General features: G+C 35.5%; 1 protein-coding gene across 1 annotated transcript in view; it reads right to left on the reverse strand.

Annotated features, from left to right (window-relative positions):
• The window catches only part of ABCC4 (ATP binding cassette subfamily C member 4 (PEL blood group)), a 153,707-nt gene that overhangs the window by 64,083 nt on the left and 76,543 nt on the right, over positions 1-13,081 (reverse strand). The window contains exon 20 of the mRNA XM_085305956.1: positions 4,237-4,316. Coding sequence (XP_085162082.1) covers positions 4,237-4,316 — 80 coding nt within the window. The remainder of the gene's footprint in view (positions 1-4,236; positions 4,317-13,081) is intronic.

The raw sequence follows: 13,081 nt of genomic DNA on the forward strand, positions 1-13,081 counted from the left end.
TGATTAAGCCAACAAATACATAAGTAAAAATGTATATATCTAGATGAAGTAGGGGTTTAAATCCTCTTTAAAAGTTTGAAAGCATTTTAATGGCCTCTATATAAATAGTCTCTGACCTGAAAATATTGCMACTTAGTTGGAAAAAATTGCCAAAAATATGCAACTCTGAACAGAAAAGAGAGATGAAATAGAGTAGGCTTACTTAAAAAATACCCCAAAACCACACCAGTGCCAAACAATTTCATTCAACTTTTTGGCTGTCTGAATCAACATACAGACATGACACCTGTTCTTACAAATATATTTAGTGCYGTACTTAGTATATAGGATAAGTGATGCACTGAACATGACACTGCTTTTTTTACAAGGGCGATCTGGTATGGAACCTTATGCCTAGCCAGAATCCACTCCAGAACATAAGGGCTCAGGCTAATCTACCTTTTTTTTTTAAAAAAAAAAAAAAAAAAAAAAAAAAAACAGAACTGGGGCCTATAAAGCTTACTTTTCACTTTAATCACCTTTGAACAGAGCTATAAATGTACAATTTGAGATAACTCAGTTAAAATGCATAACTTAACTTTGGTCTCCTTTCAATTTCTACACTGCATGTCTACTCACAGAGCTCTGTTCAACAGCYTTGTGGTAAAACATAGCCATAAAAGTATTCTCATAAAAGAGAATTATTTTTTATTTATAAAACTTATGGATACAGTGATTTCTATGAGTAGTTAGTCACTGCACTAATATGACATTTCTCATATGCTGTTAAAATTCACAGATTAAGATGAAAAAATGATTGCCTTCWCTTAGAGGAGATCAAATTCCTCCCCCTCTGTCTCTCCAAAGACTGCTATGCTATATTTTGATGCAGTTAAAACATGAAGGACGGATAGAAGGATGTAAACTTTGTAGACAYAGTGAGAACTGCTACTTCGGGAGCTACTTCTGATCAACAGTTCTGCAAATTCTATCCGTGTTTTAGGAAGAACGCACAAAGTCTACAAGGCATTTTTGTGCTTGCCTTCATTTCTGCTTTAACAACTAAGTGTAAATTAAGCAACCTCTGTCTTGAATGTAAATGACTATTWGTTCTTCCTTTACCCAATGGAAAAATCTAATAAATGCAATTCTTTTAGTTTAAGGAATTAATTTTCATCCAGTATAGCTGTCTAGACTAATCATGCTCATTATGATTGTAGTACAGTGTATAAATCTTATTAGGGATTCAAAAAGCATATCATGAATTTTTAGTGTTGCCCTAAAACCTGTACTCTGTGCAACTATGAAATCCTTGAAACTAGCAAATTTTAATTWTTTATTTATAGGTATTTAAATGAGCTCATGTTGTTGTTTTTGAGTGCCCAATCACACGGTGTTTATTTGTGCAGAAATGATACACTCACTTGCTAGTATAGTAAAATGCTGGAATGCTTCACAATGATCCTAGCAATAACTCAGAAAAAGGACCACTTCTTCAATGCAAATCCGCTGAAGAAAAGCTTCTACACACAAAGTAAGATGAACCAGTTACTGCATTGTTTATTAAGTTTCACTTGATTCCTCCTGACAACCATTTAAACAATGAATGTTGGGAAATGTCTCTCAAAGAATCAGCAACAATAGTTGGGATCAGAGCTTTTGTATTTAGCTAATACTGTTTTTAGAAAAGAGAAAATATTTCTTCCTGAAGGGATTATAGAAAGCCTTATAAAAGACACCTGCAAACAAAACAAGTGACAAAAGATCTTTATCATAATTGATAACAGTTATCCTTTGTACAAATCTGTGCTCCTTCAAAAATAAATAATATATCTTCGCTATTGAATTTCAAAAGGCATCAGCTAATCAACAAACTTGCTAATCAAGAATAGTAAGTTTTAGAAAACTTGCCAACAAGGAAGTGCTTTTGTCTTATGGATAGCAGCTTATTATTAAACAAAAGCGAGATCCTAAGTTTTCTTTTCTGATGCCAAACTGAACAGGCAAGCTTTGAAACAAAGCATCATTGTAACAGTGCACCGGACATATAACATCTAATTTATATTTTTGGAAAAACAAACCTTTCACTTAAAATACAAACTTCAGAATGTGTAACAATTCATGCAATAGCCTAAYGAAATGAATTGAGTAAAATATTCAACACGAAGGGAAATGTTTAAAAAGCATGCTTTTCACAATATGAGTATGAAAGAAGAATAAAATCATATTTACAGTAACAGCCTCAGTTCTTTCATCCCAGATCAGTTAAGTTTTGGTAAGCATATACTGCTCAGTGTATGTACATATTAATCAGACAGCTTAGCTCTCCAGTTCACTGCTACATGGTTCAGTTCTCTGCTTGTTTCCCATGCATGCAGTTAGCTCTCTCCTTGACTCTCTTTGTAGCAAAGCAGTTGGCTCCCTCAGATGAAACTAGAATATAGTTCTCAAGACAGTTTGCTTCAGGGTCTGCTCCCAAAAGGAAGTATGGACAAGACCACACCAACTTTGCCTCCATCTGCCTACAGAGTTCTCCAACGTTTTCCCAGCAAGTTTTGCATCCTCAGACAACCCCACATGCCTTTAAACCTCATGCCAGGGCATGCAAAACACCCACTCATTTTTTTGCTATAAACACACTATGCAAGTGGGCTCCAAAACAACCCTCACATTATTATAAATACACAACGCTAAGAAAAAGAGTTAATCATTTTATCTCATGACCACAGTGGCCAGAGGATGCCCTGGCCAAGAGCGCTGTCTAGTGTGAAGATACAGAGCCCAGTCTGCGGTTAAGGGGAAAAGCCTGTGCAAATACAAGCCTCTCTGCATTGCTTGCTCTAATGGCCAAGGACCGCTGCACAGAAGAGATGAGTTTGTCTTTGTGGATGCAACTCCTGCGCTAAGAGAACAAGGACTGTCTGAGCTTCTAGACAAAAAGAAAGGAACCCAAGAGAGCTGAAATAAATTAAGATAGTCTGCCTAATGAAGGATAGTCCATGAGATTGCAGAAAGTTTGGAATTTGTATAAACTATAGAAAAATGGGTAGCATATTGCAAGTGTTTAATTATCAGAGAAGAGCCTAAAAAGTGTGAATTCGAAATCATAATACTCACTAAGCAGCTAACTCACAAAAAAACTCACTACTTTTTAATTGGCAAATAAAATACATTAATCTTCCTCTCTTCCCCAAAATAACACATGGCATTGTAAAGCTTTCATAAACAAACGTAAACCTCAACTTTAAATCTTTGCTCACCTAGGAAAAACAGATGTTCTCTTAAATGTTTTTACAAACTTACTGGAATCATTTTTTCTTTTTTCAAGAATTCAGCATTAACAATGTGATTAAACAATTCTTAAGAACTTGAAAGGACTTTGGTTTAATTTTAAAGTACTCAAAATTAGGTTGAGATCTAGATTAAGCTATCTCTAGAAAACTAAATGAAGTCAGCAGTAGTACTTTAAGAAATGTTTCTGACCTGAGCATGACAGACCCGATCCACTAAGTGGATCCAGATGAACCACTAAGTTATTTTTATCTCTATCCTCTGCTACTCCGTGTATTCCATGATCCATGTATTTTGATGCAGTATGATCATGTTTTTCTGCAACGTTTTGCTTTCTGCAGTATTTTATAAGGAGGAATAGTAACGGCTCCAACAGAAAAATCACCGTGATGTCACATATAATCCTTTATCCTTTCGTCATCATTAAAATCTCAGTGCTTTGTCCATCTTTTTTTGTCTACAGCTATTTCACTTGTTCCTATTAAGGCTATTATACTCACCCTATTACTACTAATCATTTCTTTGTAAATAGCCACACCTATTTTAATCCAAACTGGTGTGGTAAGCATTTGATTCTTTGTGGAAGTACGCACATAATTAGGTTAATCTGTGCTATCTTTTCATGTGAGTTGATTGTTTCTTTACTATGGACATATTTCTTATAACAGCAATAAGCTTGCCAGATTGCTTGGAGGCAAATCAGGAGCAATTTACCAAGCATGTAGCTACTATGAACCGAAATCCTGACATAATAGCAAGTTGTGTATAGCCACTCCTACCTGCCAGTTATTACTCATGTTAGCTTTTTACTGACACATTAAATTTCAACCGCACCTTTCTTCCACAAACAAGGACTTTCATTAAACTCAACTACATCTGTGACAAACAGTTGATTTACACCTAAGCATAGAGGAATATAAATTCAGAACACAGTGTAGAATTATTTTACAATAGCAACTGAATTACCTGCATAAAGTCCAAAAACGTCAATGGAAGCAAGTCATCCAGATGGCCAATATCTTTGGAGAAACGATTTAAGATTCTTCCTACAGAAACAAGGAGGGAAAAAAAATTATAATTTAAATACAGTTTCTCAAAAGATCAAAATATCTTAAACGCACAATGTTTCACCATTTACCAGTTTAGTAACATTTAAAAAGAAACACCTGGAATCTACAGATAAAAAGATACCTTCTGAAATCACTACTAAGGGAGATATACATATATATATATATATATATATATATATATATATATATATATATACATTTTATATATTTTTATATATATTTTAAACAATCAATGGAATATATTTTGCTATAGAAGAATAAAACACTTTAACAAACACATTTCACCTAGATATAAACATTTACTTAGGAGCTAATGTTAAACTTTTCCTTTCAATTTAAGCTAGTTGTTCAATAGCACTGAACAGGTGAAACATGCAAGCTTTACAGGCTCAATGTGTAAAGGTTTACAGTTCAGACATCTTAATACAAGTTTCATCAAGCAACATTAGCCATAACCTGCTCCTATCTGAGCAGATTCTGAGACTCCTGCTAGCGCACACATGTCCTAGATAGATCACAGCTGACTATTTCTAAATTTCACCCCTCCATTATAGGTGAATTCAAATTGCAGACATTTCTGAAATCAACATTCAGGTAGATTTGTGTTCATGCAGCCTTGTATTTATATTTATTCAAAACCTTGACAATGCTGATCTTTATTAAAACCCGTAACACAATTTTTAATCTGCTATCACTGAAGCATTTACACTTCTCTATTTTTCCAAGTTCTAGTTGAGTGAAAAAAATCAGTTATAGCAAGAGTTCTTTAATAATTAAAGGCAGAACTCTGCCACCCATAAGTGGATTACTATCTTTCTCTATTAATTGATACCTCTGCGGGAAAGAAACTCTAAGCTAAGGATGAGAATCTGGCCTTTTATAAGGTGTGTATGCCCAAACATGCATTCGCATTGCTTTTTTATCTCCATACATCTTGATTCAATTATTACTTCTAACCGGTACAAACACAATCACTGCACTGGCAACAAAAGACACTTTTTTTTCCTCCTAAGAGCTCATTAAACTGAGAGAAGTTCACTTTTAAGTTTCTACAGATCATGCTGGAGACTAAATTTGGAGATAAGCGCATTAGCTAGAGTAAGTTTTGTAGCAACCATCATTCTATTTTTCTGTTCATGATTGTCCTGGAATTATGAGTCTTGTTGCATAACACTTATTTTTCTAAAAGGAACTTTTGTTCCAGGCCAAGTAATATGCAAGACGCATCATTCCCTCTTCAGTCATGGGACATGGCTCCAAAGACAGAGATCCTAGTGCTGAACAGTTTGTTCCATAGTACTCTTGTGCCAAAAGCAGTTACTTAGGCCGCTACCGGTAGGAATGATCCTATCTATCTTTAGGCGTTGAAGACAAAGAGGAAAGGTATACAGCAACACAAGATTCAATAAAAAATCTTTCATCTGTTTCTACAGGAGGTTGTCAGCTGGGGATATACCCTTTCATTTATTTCATGCTGGAACAGATAAATTAGAAGGAACTTCAAGGAAAAATTTTAAGGTTTCCCTTTCCTGTGATTCCCTTACATGGAGGCTGACCTTGGAAGAGTTTTCTTGCATATAGAATATATGTGCTTAGCTTGACTACTTAGACTTCTAACATCTCTTAAGATTATATTCAAGATATTTCCAAATGAACCATTAAGGTTTCAACGGCAAAAAAAAAAAATCATTCCAAGAAGTTAAAGATTTCTGACAGGACGCTCCTTAGTGGCCTGTCTAGCAGGGGCAGATTAGGGAAACAACACAGTATAAAGGATTGGACTCAGGATATTAGCATTCTGTTCCCCTCTTTGCCACTCTTTGCCAGAGTGACCTCATTTTACGTTACAAAGTGAAGGGCACAGAAAGGGGAGGTAACAGTGCTGAGCTCCTTTGTGAAATGCTGTGAGAACCACTGATGACAAGCTTTACACGAGGGCAGAGGATTATTCCTGTAGCATGGAATCCTCAGCTTAATTCAGTCTCAAAATCTTCCTCTGCCTTTTAACCCAAAATGTGTTTTATTTGTAATAGTTGCAGCAGACAGACAGAAGCAGCTACTCCTTAAAAGCCATCCACCACAGCACCACATCAACAAAGCGAGGTCATCCAGACTGGTTGCTCTCCACACGGACAGCACAGCTCAGGCCACTACCAGCCCTGTCGGGAACCAAGCAATGCCTTCACAACTTCCATGATCCCACAAATGGAAGAGCACATCCAAACTTGTCCCTGGAAAAGCATTATGCTTATGCTTATTTTGTACGGTAAGGGCAAGGCCTTACGGGCTAGAGGAGAGATACCATTACAAAATGCTAACTCTCAAAAGCAATTTAACTCTTTTCCAGTTTCAGTCCCAACAGTATCTTGGAGTTCAGTTCACACCCTCAGTCCTCTTAGATTTCTGTTGAAAAATCATCAGTTAAGCTGTTCAAGGAGGAATTTTGCTGTGACTATCTACAATCATTTCCTGTAAAAGTTTCAGTGTTGCAACAATGAGAGTTTTAGGTAGCAAACATGATACAGATCTGCCTTGGCTCTTTCAGTGATAACAAACCAACATAGATATAGACGAGAACTGCATAATACTTGCATTCATCCTGAATGCCAAGAGCGATTGTGTCAGAATAGTCTGCTTTACAGTAACATCTCTCCTGGCTGAAGTCTTGAGGAATATAGATACAAATGAAAACCTAGCTCACTTGAGCCTGCCACAGTATTCCTTTGGTCTTGCTCTCTCTYCCATATATCCACAAACAGCCATTACTCAAGCTTCCATGGATAATCAAGCTGTTAATTAAATACCAAAACTATATTTTTGGCAATTGCCTTAAGAAATTGTTAAGTACAACAGTGCTTCTACAGACTGCTTTTTGACAGAGCTGTGAGCTGCCACTAGGAAAGAGGAAATTAATTTGACATTATCAGTAAAACATGAAAACATCTTTTAATCTGCCTAATCCTCATTCAAACATAAATGCACTAATTCCATAAAATGACATGGACTAAAATATGAGCTAGTGAAAGAAATGGTATAGAAAGAAGATAAAACCTGAAAACAGTGGGACCTTTTACAGACCACCTGATACAACTGAAGTGATGCAAACAAGGGGAAGATGAACCAGTTACTTCCCAAATATTCAGACCAGTTTCTGTTACCAAAATTTCACTGTTTGGGAATTTTCAAGTTACTGAAAAAAACTGATTATAGCCTATTTAGGTTTTGCATAACGACTTCAGGAAAACATCTGAAATAATTAAGCTTAGAAAAATATCATGCTTCTTGCTAAGAGGTTCATATCTCCCTCTCATAAGGCTAGTCAGTTATTCTAGCAGCTGTTATTGCTCTTCTACTCCTAAAAGCAAGCAACAAAGCCACAAGTCTTGGTCCTACTTTTGTTGATGCTGATTTTCAACACTGTCCCACTGACTGCGTAAGAGAAGACCCAGGTCTGGATATTTATTCCAAAAAGATTTATTTCAGATCCTGTTCATACAAATAAAGCTGAAACAGCACTTTATCCAGTGTACTCAAAGCAGAAAAAAAAGCTGTGACAGCCCATCAAAACAAGTTCCCATCACCATACACCAATCACAGAGAGCAAAACATCTCCAAACTAAAGTGCTATATTTTGGAACCATCAGAAAATGCCCCTTAGCCACTATGATAGTGCATATGTAGTGACTGCTAAATTTGCAAGGCTGTCTAGAGTAAATGAGGTGTATTTTGCAAGGTATGAAGAAACAGAACTATTTCCACTTACTGGAAGCACAGTAAATCAGTGGCTTGGCTATGCAATTTTAACCATGAAAAAGAAAAAATTCCAGATGTGAAACTTAAAGTAGTCATTCTGAGTTGTGATTCAAAATGTTTGCCATTATGACTACAGTTTCTACCAGAATTTGCAAATCTAACCTTTTGGGGCCCATTCTTCAGATTAAAAAAATGTTGCATCTGCTATTCAAGTAGGGCAGGACCTGCACTAACTTGCATCAAAAAGTAGATATATTACTTTTCTCTCTAAAACTTATAGACTATCTACATCATCTCCAGGCAGTACTTAATACTCCCCAAACCCCAAAATCCTTAAATAAGTAGTGACCATTTCTGCTAAGGTAGGTGCCAAGAGATAAAAATTCTTAGATGTGGCCCAGTGTTTTGAATTCATAAAATTTTCAAGCTGCCTTACTGCTGACATCCTTTACTTATTCCAATGAGTTTCASTCCAGGCTTCGAAAACAAGAAAATACTAGATCTAAAACTTATAGTGAGTGAAATTTTATGAAAATGCTAACAAAAGGCTTTAAAGAGATCAAGAATTAAGTATACCAATGTTACTACAGCGTGCATTTGCAGACGGCATCTGCTACTCCGGTCCTTCTCCAGCTTTCATGTACTGTGCAGCATCAGTAGCAAGCTGCAATAGGGAATGTGCTTTCTTCAACAATTCCATGTTTGTTTTTACATCAAATAACTTAATCAGAACACACACTGTTGTTAGACTTCTTCCAAGGTAATTAAATAACTATTCAATGCCAATTAATCACAGTTAAATAAGGGTCTGTCAACAAAGTGCTATGTACACATTTGAGACTATTTAATGGTCAAATACTTGGCAGTATCAAAGTTAAACAATGATTCATTAAACCTCCTTCACTACACAATAGTTAGGCTAAACTTGAAATGAAAGAATCAAAACTCTTTTGTTCTGCATGAAAAAGACATCAAACCTCAGTATGTGATATTCTTTTCTTACTAACTCTGTAAACTGCTTTAATTGCATGAATCAGAATGTGTTCAGGTGCTATATACCCACTTTGCTTCTGCAGGTGCCTACCGATAACTTGGGAATAGATGTTCAAACCTATCATCCAAAGAATGAAAATACTTGACAGTGTACCACACCTATTTAAAATGTTTATACATACCTCATGATGAAAGAAATATAATCCAAACTGAATCAACATTTATGATGTGAACACCAGAAAAAAAGATTTTTTTAAAAACAAGAAATCAGGATTGTCCACAAGAATGGCCAAAAGCCAATAGCATTCAGTATTGTGCAACCTAAATTCCAAGTATCAAGGACACTATAGAGCAGTAGAACATTATTTTTAAATATATTTGATGCTTCTAGTTTACTTTGTTAACCAGTATATTCACTGAAATACACTTCACACCCACCTACTTTACTCAGAGAGGAGAAAATCTCCCATGTGGATCATACTCTGCTGACAACACTTTTTAGAGTACCATTTGAAAAAGGGATGCAGACTGCAGGTGCAAGAATGGTGACATTAGTATATCACTGTCATTTTCCACCCTGGAAAGATGCATTACAACACACCATGCATAAGCTTTTGACAACACAAGCTATATGGAAAGGCAGTAACTTTACCTAAAAGAGAAATAATGTGCTTTAACAGTCCAGATTACAAATTATAAAACCAAAGTCCTTTTAAATGTACACATGGCAGTCAAATAATGTTGACAGCTATACATGTGATAATAAAGTAATATACAAAGATAGCAATAAAAGAAGTGACTGCATAGAACGGGATACATTTAAATGTTTATCATTTTAACTACATTAAATATGTTTTCCATTATGTCAGTGGCATAAATCCATGGCTCCTCACATGTCTTGCTGTTAAGCTGTGGCATTCAAAGACTAATAGGTCTTCACTCATGCTCACTTCACACACATACACCAAAAAAAGAAAAAAAAAAGGGAACTATAAGCAGGCTTTCATTTTATCAAAGCAGCGACAGAAGTGGATTGTCCATATCAAATGCTGGCAGGAAGCAGACATTACATCAACCTTGTAAAATACAACTATGAAATCAACAAAATAATTAAAGATGGATTACTGACTTTGAAAGGAATTTTAAGTTTGTGAAATATTTCTTCAGAAAGAAATCTGGAAATGCATCTCCTGAATAGCTGTCAATTACCGATCTACTCTGGCTTTTCTACAAAGAAATGTCAATAGGTCTGTTATCTTTTTTTTTAATATATGTTTAGCACCACATGTCCACACAGACTGCCATATACAGCATTACTGTCTTCCCTACAGGCATCCTATAAATATAAATAAGAAATTCTACCCCATTTTTTCTTTAGCAGCCTGAAACTGACAGGAACATTATCACTTTCTTAGATATTTGCAAATGGCCCAGTGGTGCTGGGCCAAAATACGCTGAGATCACATTATCCATTTATCTAAACTGCCAGCATGTAATAAATTCAGGTGGGATGCTTTCTATCCAAATTAATTTACTACTTGAAAAGGACTTCTTACACTAAGCTGTCAAAAAGGAAATCAGAGTTAGGAAACTGTAAGCAAATGTGTACACTGTTAGTGCTTGATCTTACTTTTAAGTGTAGGATTTAAAGAAAAAAAAAGATGGTAACAATGATGAGAAGAATGAAAAATACACTTTGTAATTGAATTTATATTTGTATTCATTTTCCATCTTACATTTATGTATGTAAATATAGATGGTGTATATATAGTGCATATATACACACACACATATATATATAACACACACACACACACACACACACACACAATGAATTGTATGCTTTTACTGATGATAGAGGTTGCTAAATTACCTAGTCCAAATACATTGATTCTGACTGTAGAGTTGTTTCGAAAGCTTTGCAGTTTACTGTAACTAAAACTATGTTTTAATAATCTGCTGATCAGAATTACCCTGCTCATGGAAAAACAGTGCAAGGTCAATGCCCCATGCAAGTCTTGCTTGCCCCTTTTCTAAACAGTACGTCTTTTTTCTCTGGCTGTGGCCAGAAAAGCACACGTATTAACAGCAGTTATCACTAGTCAGACTATCTCCCCAGGTAAGATTCAATGAAGAAAGTGTATGTWAATTCTCCACTAAAAAACATAGCACACAAACAGCTTTCTTACTATCTTAAATTGCTTACTTGGGAAGAGTCAAAATACTGACTTTCTTCATCGCAATCACCTTTCATATTATATATAATCTCATTACCAATTATCCACGCTAAGTACAATTTCAGCTGTACAGGAATTTGCAGTACAGAATTTAGCTTAGTATCTATATTATACTCAGTAATGAAATAGTATCTTCTACAAAAGCAAGTTACTTCTGGTAAAATATGTTCATTAACAACTTCCAGATTATTGATCCCTGAAATATTGCCCCCCACACCAACAACTAACATTCATGGACTTTTTTTTTTTTTTGGTTTATTGTGAAAAAGGTATCATTCACAACATCAAACTTTTAAATATCAAAGTTTTGTATCTAGTCTAAGCACAAAACTACATCTTTGCTTTGTAATTAGAAAGATAGTGGCACTATGCATTAACATAATACACACCGCGTTTTTTCCCTTGCCAAGAGCAATATTAAACTTTTACCTCTGTAATTCAGTGAAGAAAATTACTAAAAAACAACAAAAAAATCCAGCAACTGAACTTAAAGGGCTAAACCATCATTCCAGTCTAAGACAATAACTAAGTAGAAGATCACTGAAAATGAAGTTTTTTGCTTCTGAAATCTTGTTTTGAAATTGCTCTCTAGGTGACAGTTATCATCCAGAAAACAAGCATTATCCCGTATTTTACCAATCATATCATCAGATCCTCTCCCTCATATCGAGAAGAATGATTATAACATACTCCATCTATTTTCTCTCTTTCTTGAAGAGAAAGACTGAGTTGTCTGAAAGCTTGGATTAGACTTCTGGCCTCTATCTAGTCCATCCGTTTTGAGGATAAAGTCTTTGGACAACTCAAACAGCAGAGGCATTTCATTTCTAAAGCCTCATCTTCTATTTATCATGTTACTTTGGTTTAGTTTCTTTTTCTTCTTCCTTCTTTTTCTGGAAATGTGCATTGTTCAGCAAAGACAGCTCATCTCTAAATTTTATTCATTAAATACCCATTTTAATGATTCTTGAGATGATGCCTTCCTCTTCAGCAACTCATAAGATAAAAGAGCCACTGCAACAATGCAGTTTGCACTATCCAGAATTCATAACAGATTACACCAGGTAATTCTTAATGGTTTTTTTGTTTCATGTGAAATCCCATTATTACTGAGTTCAAGAGAAGTTCTGCTAGAACTACCAGAAAATTAGAATTGTATTTATTTTAGATTGCTGTGGAAATAAAGCATTTGCTTCAAAAATTTGCTGTGTGTTAAATAACACTTTTTTTWAAAAAAAGCAATATTTTGTTTCAACTTAGGACATTTTAAAACACATCTTGGAGCAAAACCCACGGAAAATTTCAAAACAACTAGTTTCTCAACTTAGCTGCTATTCACAAAATCTCAAAGGAAAAAARATACTGGGAAACCTGACATCTGCTCTGTAACACATAGCCTAGCCTGGGGGTCAGGACACTTATATGAGAGGTGAAGGCTGGTATGTGTTGTTTTTTTCCATTCACAGAGCAGGCGCTGAATTCTAAGTCACTTACCTCTCAGTAGAGTGTGGCAATTGCTATACTACAGGCAATTCTGCGGTAGGCCTCTGACAGTCTCTCCTGTTGAAGCTGTTCTCCCTTTGCATGAATCAGTAAATAAGCATGGCACTGGAAGAAGGCAAATGAGTGTTTGCCCAAAGGCTACAGCAACCAGCACGGGAAAGGCTACAGCTGGATTCAAATTCTGCACCCTTCCCCCCCCCCATTTTTTTTTTTTTTTTTTTTTTTTTTTTGGGGCATGGACTGGATCTTCTCCTC

Source organism: Rhea americana, unplaced genomic scaffold (genome assembly GCF_003343005.1).
Source record: "Rhea americana isolate MKP2758 unplaced genomic scaffold, rheAme1 scaffold_23, whole genome shotgun sequence".
Lineage (NCBI taxonomy): Eukaryota > Metazoa > Chordata > Aves > Rheiformes > Rheidae > Rhea > Rhea americana.